Here is a 22,936-nt window from a genome sequence, read left to right as displayed (position 1 = left end):
CTCCACCCCTCCGCTTTCGTTCCGACGAGCGGGAGGCTCGTAACGTCGGCGTGGATTGGGGAAGAGGCCAGCACGTGGTGATACTCGCGCTCGTCTCGCTGTAGGCGATTGGCTGAGGGGAGCCGGCAGCGGAAGTAGGGGACAGGGGAGGGGCGGAGCTTGGGAGCCGGCCGGCAGGTGGGAGGGCGCGGTAGCCGTGGGGTGCGTGTGGACGCGTGGGAGCGGGGCGTAGAGAAGCGAGGCGCGGCCAGAGGTTTCACGCGTGGTCGCAGCGGTTCCGTCACGGGCCTCGGGAGGTGCGGGACTCGCTACGCTGAGGTGGGCGCTGCCCGAGTGTCTGCGGAATGCTCTGCCCGCAGGTGGTGCACCCTTCTCCCTGTGAGTTCAGGTATCTTCCAGCTTGTTTTACTTATTTTTCTCTCAGTGAGAGGTTATAGGTGTACGTGTTAGAATCACAGAAACATAGAATTACGCAGGTTGGAAGGGACCTCAAGGATCATCAAGTCCAACTGCAGCCTAACCGTAGTACCCTCACTGTGTTGGGTTTTATTGCTGAGTGAGGGAGCTGTCTCTAAGGAAAGGCGTTATTGTGGGTTTTATTCCCTTAGTATTTGCAACCACAGAGTGCCTTGGGCTGGAAGGGCCGTTGAAGCTCACTCAGATCCAACCCCGGTCACGAACAGTTCAGGCTGCCCAGGGCCCCAACCAACCTGGCCTTGAACACCTCTAGGGATGGGGCATCCACTCTGGGCAGCCTGTTCCAGCACCTCATCACTCTCTCTGTAAAGAACTTCCCCCTGACGCTCATCTTAAATCTTCCCTCCTTCAACTTAAAACCATTTCCCCTTGTCCTGCAGTTATCAACCCTTTCAAAGAGTTGATTCCCCTCCTGTTTATAGGTTCCCTTTAGGTACTGAAAGGCTGTAATTAGATCACCTCGCTGCCTTCTCTTCTCCAGGCTGAACAAGCCCAGCTCCCTCAGCTTTTCTTCATAGGAGAGGTGCTACAGCCCTCTCATCATCTTCATGGCCTCCTCTGAACCTGTTCTAGCAGCTTTGCATCTTTCTTGTGCTGGGGGCCCTGACCTCGATGCAGTACTCCATATGGGGCCTCATGAGGGCGGAGTACAGGAGAACACTCATAGAATCTTAGAATATCTCAGTTGGAAGGGACCCATAAAGTTCATTGACTCAAACTCAGTTGATGCAGTATGCTGGATCCAATGCCCAAACACAGACTTGCACTATTTCTGTCCGTGATCGCATATACCACGTGTGAATTAAATTTATTTCTTATTTAAAGAAGTGTGGGGGGAGATGAATGAGTTCTGAAAGGCATGGTTTATTCTTTCCCCTCTAACAAGAAGCTGGACCAGAGCACACCAAAAATGCCACTGCTGTGCCCGAGCCCTTTCACTGCAGCTGCAAGCTGAGTGAGAAACAGTTTTCTTCCCATCCTTTTTTGTTATTGTTAATAATATTGTTATTAATAGTATTATATTAATACATTATTATTATTGTCTTTTAGAGCAGATCTTCTATTTCTGTGAGGCAAGATAAGGAGATGCCTTTACAGAGCTCTTCTAGGTACTTATATGTGCATGCATGAGAAAATACATGTATGTGTTTGTTTGATTCTTATCATTGGTTTTGTGGGTATAAAGGTGGCAAAAGAAAGGGGAGAAAGGACAGAACCCCATTGTGGAGCACAGCAGGTTTTGGGGGCTGCAGCCCCAACACCATCCTTGACCCTGGTGGATGTGTGGGTGGGAGGATTGGAGCTCTGTCCTGTTCTTGTTTCCATCCCTAGCTCCAACACAACCCCGTCTCCATTTCCATTACTACCCACACCCTAAAGTCACGCACAGCACCATGCTCATCCCCCAGCCTCATGGTGCTCATGTAGAGCCTCAGTCCATGCACAGCCCCATTTCATGCACAGCGCCATTCCCCACAGAAGCTCTACTCCATCCCTGTTCCATGCACAGCCCAGTGTTTAAACAATCCTCTCCCTTGCTCTGCTGGCCACCCCTCTTTTGATGCAGCCCAGGGTAACTGTAAGGATGCTTTCTTGATCACATCCTATTAGCATTGCTCTTGTTAGAGTTGGACTGATGGGCTTTTATTTGAGGCTGCATAAAAGGTGAGGTAGGAAAGCTGCCAATGATGGGACACATTTAAATCTTCAGGGCCACAAGTGACACATATCACTAACGTGCTTTAGGCATGGGTTAGCAGCCTTTCTCCTCTCCAGAGGGCTGTTTAAGAAAGGGTATAATGGGATGATTGTAGTAATTTTACTGTTTTTACAGTAGGGTACAACTGCCTACAGGGTGGAATGCTTCCACTTATGTTTCATCCACTAATGGCTTATGAGATATGAGTTTGTCTGTATTCATTATCTTAAGAGCTGCGTATTTGGGAGTCAAATGGGTTCTTTGCTGGCAGTGTTGGTGCAGAATCAATTATAAGGTATACTGAATGCTTCTTTTAGAGGCAGGAGCTGAATTAAAGACTTGTAAAGCTTTAGCAGCACAAGGGGTTACTTTCCTAGGTCGCTTCCATTCACTTCCCACTCTTTCGATAAGAAAATGTCTTATGTTTAATGAGCTATCAGCATAGCGATGTTTGTGATGATTGCATTCATTTTTGGAGAATAGAAGTATATTACATTTACAGTGTATCAGTTCCATAGCTACTGATTTTCTGCGTGTCCCTACTTGCTCTGTTCTTGGAAGAAGCTAACGTTTCCAAATAATCTTTTGCAAGTGGCAGGTGATGGAGGGAGAACTGTGTGACTTGGATTTTGTAGGAGACTTGGACACGCTGCTGAGTTATACTGTCAGCTTCTCTCTGAAGTGTGAACCTTCAACTTCTTCTAAAATACAATATCATCTGACAAATTCAGTCCCTAACTTGCATATTTTTTTAAATACATTTTTGTCCTATTTGTAGGAACCGAGTAAAATATCTCTTGCTTTAGGATTAGCTTTAGTGAAGGTCTTCTGAATTCTGTTTCACCTTCCCTGAGATTTGACTTCTGCATATATAATAAATCATTGAGAATTACCGAACGTTTAGAGAATATTAAGCTTCTTAAGATTAATATTACTAGCATATACTATAACAAAGGGTGTCATTCAAAAGTTAAGCCAGCAATTAGATTTCTAAGTTTGTCTCGTTTATGATCTAATCTTCCTTCTCTAACCAAATTGTCTTTCTACTTCTTCCTGGAAGATCCTCTATGTGTTATTGTGGGTATTTTTCTAATGGATGCACTGTAATTTGTTCTGATTTTTCTGTGAAGTAGAACAGTAGTTCAACAGAATTGAAAAAAAAGGTAGTTCTAATGTGGTTGAATGACCTGTCTAAATTACACCATGCATCTGTTTAAAGGGATGAGGAAGACTTCCATAAAATTTTAGTCTTGGTCAAAAATCTCTCAATTCCATTTGGAAGATCTTTATAGCCTAAGGCTCTGTGTAACCTTAAGAGCTGTTTGTAACTTCACATCTGTGTGAAGTCCCCTACACCTTTAGCAGTAGGGGAAAAAATGTGTTCTCATATAGTTGGGGATATTTGTTATAGTTGGGTTAAATGTACCAGTGCTTAACCTGTTCTACTAGCACCTCATATATTGACAAATTGCTTGCAGTAAATATGGTCTAGCTTTAGAAGGATTACTAATGAAATTTTTCTTCTTTGTTTTATTCTTAGTTGACAGTTACTTGGTTAAGTAAATTCTCCTGAGGATAGCCCTCTGTATTCTCTAGAGATGACAGCTGTGGAAGGTAATCCAAAATTAGCACTCTGTGTTCATTTTGCTGTCTTTTGGTTAACAGACATGATCATCTGATTTATTTATTGTTATTTATAGGAATTTGATGTATGCAGAAAAGAGTATCAGGTCTATGTTGTTGTACTTCAGATTTGAAGAAAAAAATGTCTTCATAGAGTAGTAGAATGATTTGGATTGGAAGGGACATTTCAAGGTCATCTGGTCCAACCATCCTACCATGTTTGTGTTTTTTGTTGGTTTCTTGTTTTTAAACTGCGTAATGTTTTTGTTTCTTAGAATAAAAACTAAAATTGAAGTTGATTTTCCAAGGAAATTACTTAGCTTTAAGTGTATTGAGAATATGCTTCATATTATAAGACACTTTCAGCTTCTTCCTGCTGAATAACAGAGGGCTTTTTGGAAGACAAATATCCTCATTTTGTGCCATTTGTAAAGCTTTTTGCATATGAAACATTTTTCTTCCTGTAAGCAATTCATCATATCTGCTATGTTTGGACCAAACCTAGTATTTTGGAGAAAAAAAAATATATTTTTTATGCTTTTCTAGCCTGGCTTGAAAATGATGGTACATGATTGACATACTGTGTTATTACTTTTTCATCTGATGGGGTTGAGTTCTAGAGCACAGCCCATACAATCATATAATTGCTCAGGCTGGAAAAGAAAATCATCAAGTCCAACCACAACCTAACCATACTACCCTAACTCTAACAACCCTCCACTAAATCATGTCCCTGAGCACCACATCCAAACGGATTTTAGACGCATCCAGGGATGGTGACTCAGCCACCTCCCTGGGGAGCCTATTCCAGTGCTTAACAACCCTTTCTGTAAAGAAGTTTTTTCTGATATCCAACCTAAACTTACCCTAGTGCAACTTGAAACCATTTCCCCTCGTCCTGTCACCAGTGAGAAGAGACCAACCCCACTCTTGCTGTAAGCACCTTTCAGATATTGGAAGAGGGCAATAAGGTCTCCCCTCAGCCTCCTTTTCCTCAGACTAAGTGTCCCCAGTTTGTTCAGCTGCCCCTTCATAAGCCTTGATACCCTTCTTTGGACTTGCTTCAGCACCTCGATGTCCTTTCTGTACTGAGGTGCCCAAAACTGAGCACAGTGCTCGAAGTGAGGCCTCACCAGTGCCAATTACAGGGGCAGGATTACTTCCCTAGACCTGCTCACCACACCATTCCTAATGCAAGCTATAATTCACGTAGAGGCACGTAAGGATGTATAGAGGCAAATTCCTGCCGAAGTTTCACTTCTCTAAGTCAGGCATTTGGGGATTGTTTGCTTCAGCTCTTTCAGATCTGAAGAATGGCTTATGTTCACAAAAAGCTTTAGTCCTCCGTGTTCAAACCTTGACATTTAGCAAATGCTCTGGATCTGCACCAAAGATAAGATGTGAGTGCATGAAACATAGCTTCCTGCTAATGTCTCTATTTCCATCTTCAGAAGACTTGTGCTTTCTGAGGTTAAAGTTGGTTCTTATTTGTAAATGCAGTCTACTAAAAATGTTTTAACACTGAGCTCACACTGCAACTGGCTGGAGTACGCTTTTTGTGTTCATTGTAACTCTTTCAGCTTTAATATCAGGCAGATGCAATTTGCTTTTCATTTCCCAACCTACATCTACTGAAAATAAAACAAAGGCAAATATTTTTAGAGACTCCACTTCTGAGAAATAAGATAGTGATGTACTTTTTCTCTATTAATGAATGTAGTCAGTGCTAGTGTTGCATATCGCATACACTGTGTCAGAGGTGACAATGGAGAGAGTACATAAGTGCTTTCATACAGCCTGCTAATATATGAAATACCTCGTTAAGCATTGTGAAGTATTTTTACATGGTACATACAAAAATTAAGATGTTGTAATCGTACCAGTGGGTTTAGCATGCTGTCTTTTTCTCTAGATGCTCTTGGTTTGTGTTTAATTTTGATTGTTCTCAATCAACATGTGAAATACGTTATTCATATTAATATTTTTTGCCTTTGCCTTGTTTTTGGCGTCAGTGCTAGAGGATGAACTGCTTTCCATTGAAAATGAGCTGCAGGCAGTGGAGATGCAGATTCAGGAGCTGCTGGATAAACAGCAAGAACTCATTCAAAAGAAGATGACATTAAAAAAGCTGATAAAGCAATCCTCAGGAGAGTCAGCAGCAGGGGGAAGTAAGGAGACCGAAACCTCAGTTGAGGCATGGAACAAAACAGGTTTGCAAATATTCTAACATAGAAGTCATTTAATTTAGTAGGGGTAAAATGCGTTTGTACACAGTTCTGTTTGGATAGTTATATTGTTCCATTCTATTTTGTTCAGATGGGTGGCCTACCATCTTACACAGGATAATTTTGTGCTGACTTTACTAGGAATTTAACACTAATCTGAGTTCTTGTAGGCTGAGTTCTTCTAGTGTAGAAGAATGGCCTTTTATAACTATTGTCCTGGTTTCAGCTGGGGCACAGTTGTTTTTTTTTTTTTTTTTCCCCTGTCTGGTAGGATGCTATGGTTTTTCTTTGGAAGACAAACAGTGTTGATAACTCACCAGTGTTTTAGTTGTTGCTGAACAGTGCTATAAACAGCTTAAGGGGGTTTCAACTTCTTATATTGTCCTGCTAGGAAAGGAGGCTGAAGCTGCACAAGGAGCTGGGAGGGGACAGAATCAGGGCAGCTGACCAAAAGGATATTCCATACCACATGACATCCTGTGAGGAAATTATAAAACTGAGGGGAGTTGGCTGGGGATGGGGGTGTTGCTGTTCAGGGCTGGCTTCAGAGCTGTTGGCAGATGGCAAGGAATTGTTTTGTGAATCACTTGTTTTGTAAATATGTATTACATTATTATAATTTCTATTATAATTCTCCTTTTCCCTTTCTTCTTAGTAAATAGTTTTTATCTCAACCCACAAGTTCTACTTTGCTTTTTTTCCAATCCTCTTCCCCATCCTACTGCGAGAGGGAAGTGAATGAGCAACTGTGTGGTGCTGAACTGTCTGTTGGGTTAAACCACAACTACTTTTATTCTTGATGCAAAGTCTCAGCTTAATTGTATTTGCAGTAATAATCCAAGAGTAAATCTGTATACATTGCAGTGCTTATTTTTTGATAAAAAAAATAAACAGGAAATAATTACTCTGGATGTTTTCAGGTTTTATCAATAACAATCTTGCATTCTTAAAGTTGCTTCTTACTGTTTCCGTTTCTTTTTGCTTGAATGGGTAGGACACCTGTGGTTTTACTGTGGGTTATGTAGCCCCACTATCTTGCCTAATGATGCAAATTTGATAGATGCTGACTTTAAAAAAATATGTATATATATTGTAGAAAACGTTAGTACTGTAGACTTAGTTCAAGTTACAAATGTCCAATGGTGGTGTGAGGGCTGCTGTTCTTTTGGAAGTGCTGTTTTTCAAGTGAACATTAATTGAAGACCTGGATAGCTGATTGGTTTGGACCGTGTTATGACTAGCAAATTCAAATAAATCTTTTCACTATCACTTTCCTCCTCTTTAACTTCACTTTTATTACTGACACTGTGTAATTTCAGATCAGTACTATTGAAAAAGATGATATATTTTGGGTGTCTTTTCTCCTGTGCTTTAAAACTTAACATTTTTTTTCAATCAAGTGCTGCATTTGTATGTACTGAATAAGAAGCATAGCAAAACTTGTTCTCAGTATAGAGTCCATTGAAATCAATGGGAGGCTTTCCTTTTTCTCACAGAGCCCTGAGACTTAGCTGTGATCTCTGTAAATTAGGAAATAATGCTACCTCAAGTCCCAAAGCTTATTATCTCTGGAATACATGGAACAAATGATAAACCTGTTTTCATTATCTTACTTGCAATGACTGCATTTGTATGAAGGAGGCATTTGGACAACTGTGTATTAAGGCTATTGTAGGACTCCATGTCTGCTTTTATTTATTTTCAGGATGGGCTTCTTGTTTCCCTTTAATTTTATACTAACCAATTGACTTAATCATTAGCATTTTAAAGTGCTTCATCTGTTTGTGAGTTTTTAGCATTAGTATGTAAATGAAAGCCCTTAGTCTGGAGGTGGATCATGTTTGCATTTGCATAGGGTTTTCAAAGGTACACCTACTAGAAATTAGGTTATACAGACTTGGGTTTTGTGCCTTTATTGAATCTTTGAAAACTCTTGCATCTAAAGGTGTGTCAATTTCTACTCTAGTTACTGTATATGTAAGTTACCATTTCTTATATTTTAGGAAAATGGGTAAAAATGCATTTTTTGTCCTTTACAGATTTTCCATGGTATGAGAAGATAAAAACTGCACTGCAAAACAAGTTTAAACTCCAGAAGTTTAGATCTTTGCAGCTTGAAACAGTAAATGCTACAATGGCAGGAAAGGATATATTTCTTGTCATGCCTACAGGTGGTGGAAAGAGCCTTTGTTATCAGTTACCAGCTGTCTGTTCTGATGGTATGTATGAGGAGGAGGGGCTATATATAAACAACTGAATTTAGCTTCCCCCTTATGAAGTTCTTTGGAGAATGCACGTTGCATTGGTGTCTAATCACAGAATCATTAAAGTTGGAAAAGACTGCAAAGATCATCTAGTCCAGCCATCAGCCCTTCCCCACCATGCCCACTAACCACGTCCCTCAGTGCCACATCAACACAGCTCTTGAATGCTTCCAGGGATGGTGACTCCCCCACCTCCCTGGGCAGCCTGTGCCAATGCATCACCACTCTTCCTGAGAAGAAATTTTTTCCTAATATCCAACCTGAACCTCCCCTGATACCTGACATTAAGCAAGAGAAAAAAGAGCAAAGAGAGATTTACTAAAATATTTGTGGTGTTCTTCTTTTTTTTTTTTTTTAAGGAGCAATAGCAGCCTTAAAATAGATGAGCCTTTTAGATGTGAGTCAAATCATTTGCATACATTCCTGTCATTACTTCATATTTTTAAACACTGGAAGAAGTTTTTTTAATGTTTGTCACTATATTTTTTTCTTAAGTTTTTAGTTTAATATACAGATAATAAATTATTCAAATATTGATAACTGTTATTTTTCTGTATTTTAGCTCCAGATTATTTGAGAGAGGCTTTGTGCATATGTTAAAAAAAAAAAACAAAACAAAAAAAAACAAGTATCCAGCTGTAGTTTTTAAACTTCTTTTGGAAAAAATAACCCATCTGACTGCATGGAAGTTTCTTTATTTACAAAGATCAAGCGTATCGGTACCTAGCATTGCTTAGTTACGTGTCACCTCATGACACAGCTGTGAATCGAACTTGCTTTGTTTTGTATATTAGTCCTTATACTCTGCTTTTTGAAGCTTAGTTCTAGATTTTAAGAGAAGGTGCATGTTGTAGTCAGGTAATCAAACGTCCCTATGTGACCTTGCATTCATCAGCTATCTAGGAGAGGAATCAGCTACTAAGTATATAAAGTTTAAGCTCCTATTAGGCAGTTCTAACAGAACAGGATTGATGCATTATTTAAAAAAGAAGAAGTATTAGAAGTGACAGCATGCAAACTTAATGGTTCAGATGTCACAGATAATTTATTATTACAGGTTTTACACTTGTGATATGTCCTTTGATATCACTTATGGAAGATCAGCTCATGGTTTTGGAACAGCTCGGCATTTCTGCAACTTTATTAAATGCTTCAAGCAGTAAGGTATGTTTATCTGTTAAGATTTTATGCCCAAGCTTGCATCTTGCCTCTGTTTCTGTTATTTATGAACACTGAATGGCACAGTTTTAGCAGCCAATGCTATCAACAGAATATTGCCAGCTGTGTGCTGTGGTATGGGTAACATGAATGAATTTATAGCATTCTTGTTTTAATAACAAGGGCACATTTAGACCAACAGCTTTCATGGAATAGGTAGATTATGTATTTATACTTGTAGTATCACAGGTTTGCTTGATACATTATAGTTTAATGGGAAAATACTGACGACAGATGCTGAAGCAAGAACAAAAATTGAATAGTTTTGTTTTTCAGACTTATGTGAAAGATTTTTCCAAGTATTAAAATTAGTGTTTTATATATAGTGGTCTTTTGCAAAGACTTGCAGCAGTGGAAATATTGTGTAACAGTTTATCTGTCTGTTGGTTTATTCCTATGAATTGTCAATAGCCTCTTAAGAATCCTAGCAGTAAACAACTTCAGTGTGTTGTCCTAGTTTCCTCACGCCTGATTTCTCCTTTTGTTTTGAACAGGAACATGTGAAGTGGGTTCATACGCAGATGCTAGACAGAAATTCACAACTGAAGCTCCTTTATGTGACCCCAGAGAAGATTGCAAAGAGCAAAATGTTCATGTCAAAGCTAGAGAAAGCTTATCAAGCAGGATGTCTTGCTCGCATTGCTGTAGATGAGGTCCACTGTTGCAGTCAGTGGGGCCATGACTTCAGGCCAGGTATGCTCCTTAGAAATCCAATTTACAGGGTCATTCAGGCATCGATAAATAATAAATTAGGCCTGAAATAAAGTTAAGTGCTTTCCTCATATGTTAAGTAAATAATTCCATAGTTAGGTATGACAGGAATGTGTGTTAGCTCAATAACTTCTGTTCATAAGCTACTCTATCCTTGTCCAGTAGCCAGATTCATTCAAGTCGGAGCTATTTCAATGTCCTTTTTGGTGTTAGTATTCCAAAAAAACTACTATTGAAACAGTTTTTGGATATCATCTTTAATAAAGCCCATGCAGTCATCTCTAGTCTTCTGCTACAGGAAAAATGTGCAATTTTGTATACCAGTCTTTAGCACTCTAGGGGAGGTAAAGGATCTCATTCTGGGATGCAAAGTCTCGTGATCTGTTAAGATAGTTAGGTGATGATAATGCCTTTGGAATTGATAAAATACATTTTAATTGCTCATAAAGTAGTTTGAATCTTTCCTTAGTATACTCTGTTCTGTTTATCCAAATTCTACATTACTTGTTTATTCGCAAAGCTGTGTTTACAAAAACAAAACAAAACCCAACCAAGAGATTTTAAAAATACCTGCAAAGTAATCTGTATGTTGTTTAATGCAATGTAATAATATTTTAATATTCTTTTTATATTCTTGCTCAGACTACAAATCCCTTGGTATCTTGAAAAGACAGTTTCCCCTCGCTCCCTTGATCGGATTAACTGCAACTGCTACAAATCATGTTTTAAAGGATGCTCAGAATATTTTACATGTTCAGAAATGCATCACCTTTACTGCGTCTTTCAACCGGCCTAATCTTTACTATGAGGTGTGTCTGTTTAAGTGCATCACAGCCATATTATCTTCTATAACTTACAGCTGATGAATTACAGGGTAGATTGTCAGTTACATATATTAATAATAGCTATAGCCTGCAGCAGAGTGGCAGTGCTCTTTAATGACTTCATCTGGATCTACTGTCATTTTCCTAGGAACATGGGCTGCCCTGATCTTTCTGAGCAAGGCTTAGCAAATAGGACTGTATACAGGGGAGGCGTAGATGAGCAGGCTCAGGCTGCTGCAATCTGTTGGGAAACTCCTATCATTACAAAAGGCGTGAATTAATGTGTTGTACTGCATTGTATGACAGTGACTTTCTGTTTTTCATGGGATCTTAGTTTTCCTTTTCATCCTGTGAGCTTTTCAGACGTAATCTGACTCTTAGTAATGAGAGTGTAGCCATTTTGGTTAAATGACAGAACAATTGTATTTACAGTGCTTGGAGAAGTAGGATAAAAGCATTGTTTTAACAGATTGCTTACCAACCTCTCTGGCATGCATGTATTATGTTTTTGAGGTTCGGCATAAACCTTCAAATAATGAAGATTTCATTGAGGACATTGTTAAGATCATTAATGGAAGATACAAAGGGCTCTCAGGTAAACAATATAAAACTGTACTATTATAAATAGCATTTAGCATTACATGAATTGTTTCAAGTGATCCTTAAACTTACATAGAAATTCCAAATTTAGTAAGATCTGTACCTTGAGTAATTACTCATTCCATTCAATACTTTTTAATTTTTCTTATAATTTATATCTGTTTTAATACTTCAGAAGATATAGTGTTGATGTATGTAGAACAGTGCTTACGCAGGTAAGAATAATAGCAATTTTTCTGACTGTAAAAACAAGTCAGAAAAGAGGTTCTCTCTATGCTTTTAATTCATACATTTCCCATGTATAATCTGTGTTAATATACTTACTAACAATTTAACGGTTCTTTTTTGTATTTGATCATAAGATTCATGTATTATTCAGTGCCCAGAATGGATGGATGAATGGTGAATTGCACTTCTGATGAAGGCAGAACTGTAAAAGCTGGACTTTGTGCATTCAGTAAATTATGAGGGCTGCTCCAAAAGTAAGGCCTCCTATTTTATTATGTTGGCCCATGACACCTGAGGCATTGGTGATATGGCAGCAGAGAGTGAACCTTCCCACCACTATCTTGTTACATTTTGTTGTCCTACAGCAGATGGCAGCAGAAGGGCAGTCTGACAGAATGGTGTCTGACTTGGAAGTGTGTATAAAGCAAAGGTGTGGCACTGAATTCCTCCATGTGGAAAAAATGGCACCCGTTGACATTTGTCAATGCTTGCTGAACGTTTATTGAGACCAAACAGTGGATGTGAGCACAGGTGGAGGTGGTGGGTGGTGTGTTTCAGGAGTGGTGACAGTGACATGGACAAACCACGTTCTGAATGACGGCGCACATTTTTATGAGTGCGGCATCCAGGTTCTTGTTCAACACTGGAGAAAATGCACAGCTGATGGTGAGGACTATGTTGAAAAATAGTGTTTGCTTTTTGAGAATTTGACCTATCAAATAGTGTTATTGTGCTCTTTGTATGTGTTGTAGTTTCCATGGAAATAAGTAGGAGAAATTACTTTTGGAGCACCCTACATATATCCTGCAAATCAAAAGTAATATATTACAAGAGCAACAGATCCCAGTTTTCTGGAGCAGCGGTCTTTGCTTGTCCTTGATGGACAACTTTGTACCTGTGTATACAGGGCAGCTCCCTGTATACAGAACTGTACTAAGATGATTAAAAACTGCATGAGTTTGTGTATGATCTTAGATTTAGCCCGAATTGACAAGAAGTTGATTTATCTGAAGTCTCAGGTGAGATATCAGATGCTATAGGAGACTTAATGGGCCCCTTTAGTAAAGGACTACTTCACATAAGGACTAAAAAGCATTGTCTTCCTTGATCGTAATCACTGCCATGATTATGCAGATTGGAATCCATTTTTTCTCTTTAACCTACAAGCTAAACCAATACTGCATACTGAAAAGGCACAAAGACTATTTACTGACTAGGTATTTGTAAATTAATAAAACTTTTTTTCACAATTTTTTCTTCCTTAGGATTGGGGATTGTAGGGTGGGTGGTTTTTTTTTTTTTTTTTTTTTTTTTTATGGCATTACAATAAGGCATCTTTTTCTTTTATGCAGGAATTGTTTACTGTTTTTCTCAAAAGGACTCTGAGCAAGTTACCATCAGTTTGCAGAAACTAGGAATCAAGGCAGGAACTTATCATGCAAACATGGATGCTAAATACAAGACCAAAGTTCATAAAGGATGGGCAGCAAATCAAATTCAGGTTAAACAGATATTTCTCACAGATTTGTCTCATTAAAACAAATTGTAACTTGGTACCGTGTTGGTACCTTGGTACAAATTGTAACTTGATGGTTTCTTAACCTTATTTCAGGTTGTAGTGGCAACTGTTGCTTTCGGCATGGGAATTGATAAACCTGATGTGAGGTTTGTAATTCATCATTCAATGAGCAAGTCAATGGAGAATTACTACCAGGAGAGTGGACGTGCAGGTATTGTAGGAAACAGCAAAGCATCCATTAACATCTGTTTGGCTAATAAAATTGTGCTTTCATTTCAGACCTACATGCAGTATCTTGTCTTTGAGTTGAGTTCCAAAGTATGAACACCACTCTGCCCTCCATGAATGTAGTTTGTATGTGCTTTACAACATCTTCATGGATCTCAGGCCTCTGTACTGCAGCGTAGCAAAAATAGCAGAGTGTCCAGCCCTTTACTCAGATTTTTTTTGAGTTATTTGATTTTTCTGGCATCTGTGGCTTACCAGAACAACATGACATTGATCAGACTTGTCACAGAAGGTTTTTTTTTTTCCTTAGCACAGCAACTAGGATGTGTAATCTGCTCAGAATCTCTAGATGATGTGTGATCTCTGTCTGAATTTTGCTGGCCACAGAAATACAAGTGGAACAGGGGGCCTGGCACAATGAATTTTAATGATTAATCACTGTACAGCAGCATTAAATAGCTGGAATAGCTTTTAAAAAGTGCTGTTTGGTTGGTTTGTTTCCTGTTACTAGCTTATGTTCTTTTTCAAAAACAGATTTCAGTGTATGTGGAGGAAAGTTTTTTTGTTTGTTTGTTTGTTTTTCAAAGGGCAGTTGGTTGAGATTTTAACTCTCTCTATGCTAGAACATGTTTGCTGGCCTAAAAGCTAAGAGCCGTCAAAGTTGCAGGAGTTTGTATCTGCTTCTCTGCTTATCTGTTTCATTCTAGATAGCGCAGGAGTTAACATGAATTATAAATATTGGTAAGTCAGGGTCTTACAGGTGCTAAGTAGTTGTTTCACAGTCTTTATCAGCTTAGGGTGATTACAGCAGGCTTTTGTATGTTTTCCATTACTTAATTTAAATGGGATTTTTCTGAGGGGGATTCATTAAGTATTGCTACTCATTTGCCTCAACATATCACTTAGTTTATGAAACTTTCCTTTTTCCTCCCAGTTGGCTGCCCAAGTGAAGTAGTTCCTCTCTTTTTTTATGTTAAACTCTTATCAAGTGTATGCTCTTTAGAACCTTTCTGCTCTTTGGATCTTGCAAACAGTAGGAGAGTACCCATTGCATCATCAGGAGGGGGTGGCCAACAGAAAGAGATTATCTGAGTTCAGCTGTAGAAGTCACAGTTGGTTTTAAATGGAATATTTTGTTTAATCATAATTCTTAATTCATTATGAATATCTAATAAGGTATTTGAAGGTCACAGTATCTTTTAATAGAGTATGAATTAGGCTTCAGAACATATTTGAATAGGATTTTCCAAGAGATGTAGGGTGAGAAAATTGTGATTGCATTCAATTTCTGTGTCATGTCAGTGTTATTTTTAATAGTTCAAGAGTCAGAACCTTCTTTCCACAGACTTTTCAGTTTGCTTATGTAGCTGTAAAAGACTGCTCTAAATCTATTTTGTTTCTGGTCTGTATCATGTTGTTCTCTATTGGTTGATGTTACACTTAGTAGTGTGTTACGGTGGTGTACTCTGTATGAGGCTACAAAAGCCAATGAAGATGTGATTAGAATTTGTACCAGACTATGCTTAAAGTCTACATCTTTTGTTTGTTTTAATGTATTGCAGGTAGGGATGACCAAAAAGCTGACTGCATCTTGTATTATGGTTTCGGAGATATATTCAGAATCAGCTCAATGGTAGTGATGGAAAATGTGGGGCAAGAGAAGCTGTATGATATGGTGTCTTACTGCCAGAATATGAACAAGTAAGTTACTTCAGTTGTTTGATGGCTTTGTTTTTAAATAGCATTCAGAGCAGCCTTTGTTGGGCTCAGTCTAAGAATGAGCTTATATTAAAAGATTTATTTCATTCTATTGGAATTGCAAATCATACTTATTCTCCTGCTTTAACCATGCTGTTTACAGAGCAGTTTTTAGTATTAGTGAAAGCTAATTACTTCTCTTAGTGAAACTGACAGAGAATGCCGTGTTGCGGTATTTATCTTCTGATTTTCCTGAGACACTTCTTATGTTTGCTTTGAGATAAAAGCTTACCAGGATAATTTCTTTTCACCACTTCCATGATTTGTAACACTTGCATATAAATTTGTATTCTATAGCCCCTCTCTGCTCTTCTGTTCTTTCAGGTGCCGCCGGGTGCTCATAGCCCGTCATTTTGATGAAGTATGGGAGTCTGCAAATTGCAACAGAATGTGTGATAACTGCTGTAGAGAAAACTGTAAGTAATTTGCTTTTACAAATAAAGACAGAGCACATGGAAAAGGTTGGCTTAAAAAATAATCTAGTTTAGTGCGACTGTGAGCAACTTCTGTAAAGTACGCTTGATACATCGCCTGTTACCCAGTTGCAACTTCTGTTATGGAGATCAGTTTTCACTGACTTTCTGTTGCCAATTACAGAGTATTTAGCAGGATGCATCTTTGTATTACAGCTTTTTGCCTGAGATATCTTTCAGGCTTAGCAGTTCATCTGCTTCCAGAAGTGAATATGAGACATAGGGGAGATCAGTTTGGGTCCTGTTTTGTTTAAGGGTTTTCTTGGGGGTGTGAAAGCTGCATTTCCAGGAATTCTCCTGCTCCTTCCCCATCAACCTGTTCACACTTAAGCTCTGAGAAGGCACAGTTTGCACTTTTACAACTTGTCTGGTAAAATCTCTAGGGATTTCAGTACTGCATGGTCATGAGTCCTGCCTGTATAGAACTGTGCGTATGACAGTTGAGCACACTAATGTAGCAAAATCCTACATGTCAGCCCTAATAGCACAGCGTTTGTTTGGAGTATGCTTTTTCTTTGGAGGGAAGTTGGGTTTATAAGTGGGACCATATGGGCCAGACATACAGGGAATTTGGTAGAGGAGCTGAAACAAGTCCTGCTGTGTGGTAAAAGAGGATGGCTTCAGTAGAATACAGTTCTGGAACTTAATTTCTTTTATTGCTTTGCCAGCAAGCATCCTAAGCACTGTTGGGTAGCTAGCTTAAAATACACTGTTGTGGTAATTGTTGCTGTTTTAACTGTCACTTTTTGTGCCCATCCAGAAATCTGTGAGTCTCTGAAAACGTACAAAGTATTTGTTGTCATGCTTACTAAGTGGAACCCTTAGCTTAGACATAGGAAATGCTCTATAAAGCTGAGAAATCTTTCAGAAGAATGCTGTGAAATAACTAATCTTGGGCATCTCTGAGAGACATAAAAACACCTTTAAAATTTTTTGAATACCAGATAAAATGTGTAAAATGTGGAAAATACCAACTCATTGTCTTCTATCTGTTGTGTAAGCGTTGAATAATGTAGTGATGAGTACTTGAAAAATTTAATTATACATGATGAAGCTAATTTGTACAATTAAATATATTTTTATCTCTTATTTTGTAAGTGCCTTGAGAAAAGAAACATGCCTTGTTCCTCAGTTCCTCTTTGCTCTCTAATCTTTCTATAATAAACGTTATAGGTAAGGAAAAGGAATTTAGTTGCAGAACAACATAATAGCTACTGTACAAATATTATGCTTTGTAAATAAGTCCTTGAAATAATTTGTGTGTGGTTTGTAATACAAACACCTAAAAATATTTGCAGGATCAGAGTTTTAATAATGAACTAGAAATGTAAGTGTAAGTTTGACTAGAAAAAGTCCTACATGGACAGAGGAAAAGTTACAGATCAGTTTGTTAAGTTACAGTTCAAAAAACAAACAAAACAAAGCACTGAAAGCATTGGCATTATATGGCACATAGATGTATGTAGTTATAGATATATCTTTTTATATAGAAGTACTTTTATATATATACATATATATATATGCACCTACTTTACATATGGAAACTAACTATAAATAATTTGCATTTTAAATATTATTGATTTTTGTAGCACTTGAGCAAAAGGATATCACAGAGTACTGCAGGGATCTAATCAAGATACTTGAGCAAGCAGAAAACATGAGTGAGAAGCTCACTCCACTGAAGTTAATTGATGCTTGGTCTGGAAAAGGTTTATCAAAACTCAGGGTGGCTGAAGTAACTCCCCCAAAGCTCCCTCGAGAGGAACTGGAGAGAATTATTGCCCATTTATTGCTGCAGCAGTATCTGAGGTATGAAGATTATTACTTTCTTCTCTTACAATTCATAGCCATTTTTTGTTATTGTCATGTTGCTCCCATATAATATTAATGGATGTTCTGTCACCTCCTTCAGGATCATTTAATGTATTTACAAAACAAACAGGGGATTACTGTATTTCTATTTGAGTAAGTTAAAACAGAAGTTGTAGGAACACTTGAAACACTGTGTCTCTCTCAATTTTTAAAAAGCTGGAGGCTTCTGCAGTTATGTAAGTGGAACTTTTAGATCTGCAGGAAGCTTTGTGTTGGAGAAGTCTGCTATTTATAGTGAATCTTATTTATATGCCATGGATAAGCATAGTAAGTTGGGTTACCACGTAGAATTTAAGATAGGACAGGCTGACTAATGTGGAAATTGGCACTCAAATTTTAAGAAAGCATAGTGAAAAAGTACTGCTTTAACATGGCTCTCTGTGGTGTATGTTTTGTCTTTTGATATAGTTTTAGAAACATACATGAAGTCAAGTATGTAATCTCATTATTTATGATTTTTTTTTTTTTTGCATTCTTTTACAAGCTAGTTTTTACGGTCTGGAGAGGGTGAGCAGCTGAGTGATTATATTTTCTCTTTGTTTTCCTACATTTATTCCAAAAGATGGGGAGGGGTGTTTGTATATGTATAAAAGTCCACAAACTAAACTATGTTAACCACTGACCAGATTAAGTGACTATCTACTTGGCTAAGTGAAGCAGAATCAAGCTGCTGCCACCTCAAACATCAATCAGAACAATTACTATACGTGTCCTATTTTTCCCCTGCATGCTGACTTTGTCTCCAACCTTCTCAAGTGAAACCAATTTAATTTACTCAGGGAAGACTTCAGCTTCACAGCATTTGCTACAATATCCTACCTGAAGATAGGACCAAAAGCGGGTCTGCTGAAAAACGAGGCACACATCGTCACAATACAAGGGACAGCCAGCAAGAAAAGCATTTACAGGGTATTTATATCTGTACTTTACATGAGCTTATTTTAAGAGGTTGGCATCTGTTCAATTCATTTAAAATAGCTATCATCTCTTTTGCATGAGAACACTAGAAAAGAAGAAAACTGTAAGAATTTTAATAGGATTGTTTATGACTTACAGAACAAACCATCTGAGTCTTCAAATTCAGAAGGAAGCAGTGAAAATGCTCAGACTGTTTCAAAGACTACCCAAGATTCAGCAGTGAAGAAGTCACAAGAACGTAAGCGGCACAACTGTGGAACTAACTTAAAAGCAAAGAAGCCTAAGATTCAAGCAGGGGGAGCTGACCAACCTGTAGTTCTTGACTGAATAACACAAACTGCATTTAGGATCTCATTATGTTTACCTCTCCACGGACAGTCCAGCATGTAAGCTCAGTTTGTATTTTAGTAACGGAGTTTTGTATGTGATTTTTTTAAAAAAGTAAGTTAAAAAAAGGGAACCAAGTATCTTTAAAATCCTCAAATCTAGCAAAAATCTTCTGGTCAAGAGAAAAATGCTTGATATCAAATAACAGGTGTCTATCTTACAATACAGCAACAGCTATAATACGTAAATATTGATCGTGTTGCCTTTCTTAACTCTTTAGAAAATGTAGCTCATAGTAACTACTATTGTAAATGTTGCAGAATCACACATGTTGGAAGGGGACTTCCAGCTTGTCCAATGCAACTTCACTGCTCAAATTCAGTTCTCTAAGAACATTGTGCTCTGGGCTACATCTCACTCAGTTTCATTTCTCCCCAAGGATGGAGATATCACAACCCTTCTCAGCACTTGTTCTGGTGTTTTACCAGCTCATAACAACAACAAATAAAAAACAAAAACGGAAATTTCTTAGAGCTTTTATTTCCTATTGTGACTTGTCTCTTGCCTCGTGTCTTATCTCTTACTGTGCTCAAGCTGGGCCTCATTGCTCCTGTGCTCTACCATGAGATAGTTAAAGACAACAGCAAGATGACAACACTCCCATGCCATCCAGCCTTTTTCTCTTCTTAATGTGGAACAAATTCAATTATCTCCAAGCCATGAGGAAGCTTAGAAGCGTTTTGCTGGACTCAGTATATTGCATCAGCTTCTTTTACAAGAAAGTCTAAAACTGAACCTAGAACTCCAGCTATTGTATCACAAAGGATTATACTGATCCTCTCTATTCTGCAGCTACTGTTCAAGAACCACACCCTGTATTTATTGGACGATTACTGCTTTGTTTCAGAGTTTTTAAGAGCTTCAGTAAGCACGTAACCTAGAATGTTCACTTAGAGATAATAACTGAGAAGTAGAATCATAGAATCCAGAATTGTTTAGTTGGAAGGGACCCTTAAAAGTAGTTCAACTCCCCTACAATGAACAGAGACAGCTCCAGCTCAGTCATGTTGCTCAGAGTCTGTTCCAGCCTGACCATGAATGTCTCCAGGGCAAGGACATCCACCACCTCTCTGAACAATCTGTTGAGTCCCTCACCACCATTATTATTATGGGGGGAACCACCAAAAAGCTTCTTCATTTCATCTAATCTAAGTCTCCTGTCTGTCAGTTTGAAACCATTTCCCCTTGTCCTATCCCAACAGAGCTTGCTAAAGAGTCTGTCCCCTTTTTTCTTATAACCCCCCTTTAGACCCCTTTCAGTACCTATCCTTTCAGTACCTATCCGTCTCCCCTAAGCCTTTTCTTCCCCAAGCTGAATAGCCTCATCTCTTTCTGCCTGATCTCACAGGGGAGGTGTTCCATCCCGTGGATCATTTTTGTGGTCCCTTCCTGGACAAACCCCTACAGGTCTATGTTTCTTCTGTACTGAGAACTCCACATCTAGACACAATACTCCAGCTGAGGTCTCACCAGTGTGAGGGGGCAGAATCACTTCCCTCACCCTGCTGGCCATGATTCTTATGATGCAGCCCAGGATACAGTTGGCTTTCTGAGCTATGAGGGCACATTGCTAGTTCATGCCCATCTCACCATCTGCCAGAGCCTCAACTCTCTATCCTCACGCCCCCCAGCCTGTATTGGTGGCAGAGGTTACCACAACTCAGGTGCAACAGCTTGTAATTGGATTTGTTGAACCTCAAGAGGATCAGCTGGGCCCACTGCTTGAGTTTCTCAGAATGGCATCCCATCCCTCAGGCATGTCAACTGCACCCCACAGATTGGTGTCATCTACAAACTTGCTGAGTGTGCACTCGATGCCCCTGTTGATGACACTGAGAAGATGTTAAAAAGAACCAGCCTCAGTACAGACCCCTGCAGGACACCACTCATCATCCAGCTCCATCTGGACATTGAGCCACTGACCACCACTCTCTGGATACAATCTCAGAACTACTTCCTCACCCATCAAATTCTTTCCAAGTTGGAAAGAAGGATGTTTTGGAAGACCTTGTCAAAGGCCTTTTACAGTCCAGACAGCTAACACCAGTGACTCTTTCCTCGTCCACTGACTCAGTTATGCCATCAGAAAAAGCCATAAGGGTGGTCAGGCAGGACCTACCTTTAGTAAGGCCATGCTGATTATCCTATATAATATCCATCTCCTCCACGTGCCTTAGCATGGCTTCCAGGAGGATCTGCTCTGTGATCTTCCCTGGCACAGAGGTGAAGCTAACACGTTGGTATTTTCCTGGGTTATTCTTTCTTCTCCCCTTCTTAAAAATGGGTGTGACACTGCCTTTTTTTCAGCCACCTGGTGGACTGCACCTGAGCAGGTAATTAAGTGTTATGCTCCCACCAGTTTGTAAACCTTGGCACTCAGCTTTTTTCACGTGAAGTTTAGTCCTTTCCTTGACTAAGGGTTCTAGATTTCCCCCTTCTCGTAAACTAGAACATAAATGTACGTTGACCTAATGTACGTAGGGTGCTCCAAATGTAATTCCTACTCTTTATTTTCATGGAAGTCATAGATACAAACAGCACGCTAACACTGTTTGATAGCACAAATTCTCACCTACAGAACACTATTTTTCAACATAGTCCCCACAGTTAGCTATTCATTTTCCCCAGCACTGAACAAGAACCTGAATGCCACGCTTGTGAAAACTGCACCAGCCCCTGTGACCCATTGTTGCCATTGCTGAAATGCACCGCCCACCATCTCCCTATGCTCACAGCCCTGTTAGGTCTCTGTAAACATTCAGTAAGCATCAATGGATGGTCAATGGATGGTCAATGGATACCATTTTTTTTTCCACATGGTGGAATCCAGTGACACACCTTGGCTTCACATGCATTTCCATGTCAGATGCTTCCATCCGTTGCACTGGAACAAAATGTAATAGAATACTGAGGGGAAGGTTCAACTTTCACTGCCATACCACCAATATCTGTCTCTGACATCATAGGCCAACAGGAAGGTTTACTTTGACAGCAGTCATACATCATCTCACTAATATCAGGATTACAAATTGCTGCTGGATAAATTCAATAACCAGGATATTACTTTCATCAACTCCTTTGAGACTGAACTCAGCCGAGAGCCAAATGACCATTCTCCTCTTACCTGTATTTAAGGGAAGCTAGAGCAGTTGGCCTTTCACAAGCTTTTATGCCTTAGGCTGAACTGTGCTTGCAGCTTTGATCACAAATTTCTGTTTTTCTGCTAGTCTTAAATGCAAGTGGTTGCTGTACAGGTACGTTGTTACCACCAGCAATATCTAGTTTGAAAACATAACATTCAGTTTAACTTCTCATTTAGAGCTGTTTCCTTATAAAGCTAGTCATAGCATTTGTGACCTCTTTCTTACTAAACAAACCCTATCCTTAAACTGTTATAAGCAAAAACTTTGCCACCTACTTAGTAAAATTAGCTAAAAATAAAGATGTGCAGCTTCCTAACAAATGATTTAAATCCATTTCACCAAAGCTTTATGGAGGAGCTGCTGTTAGATGCAACATTCTTGCTCTACAACTATTTACATCGGACTAATTACCATAAATTTGGGAAGGTTCATTTTCATACCTAAGTGAAGATGAGGAAAGTAATATCCTTTCTAAACAAGGAGCAAAACCTGTAGCTTAGCATTGTTTCACATACATGAAATAGCTCTTGAAGAAAAAAAGCTGATGCTTTTTAGCCCACAAGTGTTGGGGTATGTTAAGAGCTTCAGTTCTTTCTGCAGTGGTGGGCTTACTACAAGCTTTCTTTCCATTTCTACTTTCCTCAGTCCTGAATGATGTGTTTATATAGCAATCTTCTGAATTTGATTATTTAAAGTGTGTCAGTATTGTTCTATTTGCTTAACTCTACCTTCTTTGTTATATAATTGAGTGCCAGGAAGCCTTTTTCTT

General features: G+C 39.0%; 1 protein-coding gene across 6 annotated transcripts; it reads left to right on the top strand.

Moving 5' to 3' along the window:
- The first annotated feature begins 129 nt into the window (after positions 1–129).
- On the top strand, positions 130–19,488 carry RECQL (RecQ like helicase). 6 transcript variants are annotated; one of them, XM_085231369.1, is made up of 16 exons: positions 132–378; positions 1,528–1,586; positions 3,717–3,790; positions 5,812–6,009; positions 8,064–8,243; positions 9,346–9,452; positions 10,001–10,199; positions 10,860–11,026; positions 11,555–11,636; positions 13,222–13,370; positions 13,482–13,599; positions 15,179–15,317; positions 15,699–15,790; positions 17,437–17,656; positions 18,499–18,628; positions 18,776–19,488. In XM_085231369.1, the coding sequence occupies exons 3-16, from the start codon at positions 3,775–3,777 to the stop codon at positions 18,962–18,964; spliced, it is 1,986 nt and encodes a 661-aa protein (XP_085087495.1). In that variant the 5' UTR covers positions 132–378; positions 1,528–1,586; positions 3,717–3,774; the 3' UTR covers positions 18,965–19,488. The 6 variants fall into 6 exon arrangements, with proteins under 6 accessions (XP_085087512.1, XP_085087495.1, XP_085087482.1 ...); XM_085231356.1 differs by having other exon boundaries at positions 132–388; XM_085231386.1 differs by lacking the exon at positions 18,776–19,488 and having other exon boundaries at positions 130–388; positions 18,476–18,628.
- Positions 19,489–22,936: the final 3,448 nt, after the last annotated feature.

Source organism: Meleagris gallopavo, chromosome 1, assembly GCF_905368555.1.
Source record: "Meleagris gallopavo chromosome 1, MGAL_WU_HG_1.1, whole genome shotgun sequence".
NCBI classification, from domain to species: Eukaryota; Metazoa; Chordata; class Aves; order Galliformes; family Phasianidae; genus Meleagris; species Meleagris gallopavo.
This window is presented reverse-complemented; position numbering and strand designations above follow the sequence as displayed.

What these genes read in the sequence shown, in the direction of transcription:
- RECQL (XM_085231375.1), top strand. An exon ending in AAGATACAAAGGGCTCTCAG is followed by an intron (nt 11,637 to 13,221) that starts GTAAACAATATA and finishes TCTTTTATGCAG; the next exon opens with GAATTGTTTACTGTTTTTCT. An exon ending in GGGCAGCAAATCAAATTCAG is followed by an intron (nt 13,371 to 13,481) that starts GTTAAACAGATA and finishes ACCTTATTTCAG; the next exon opens with GTTGTAGTGGCAACTGTTGC.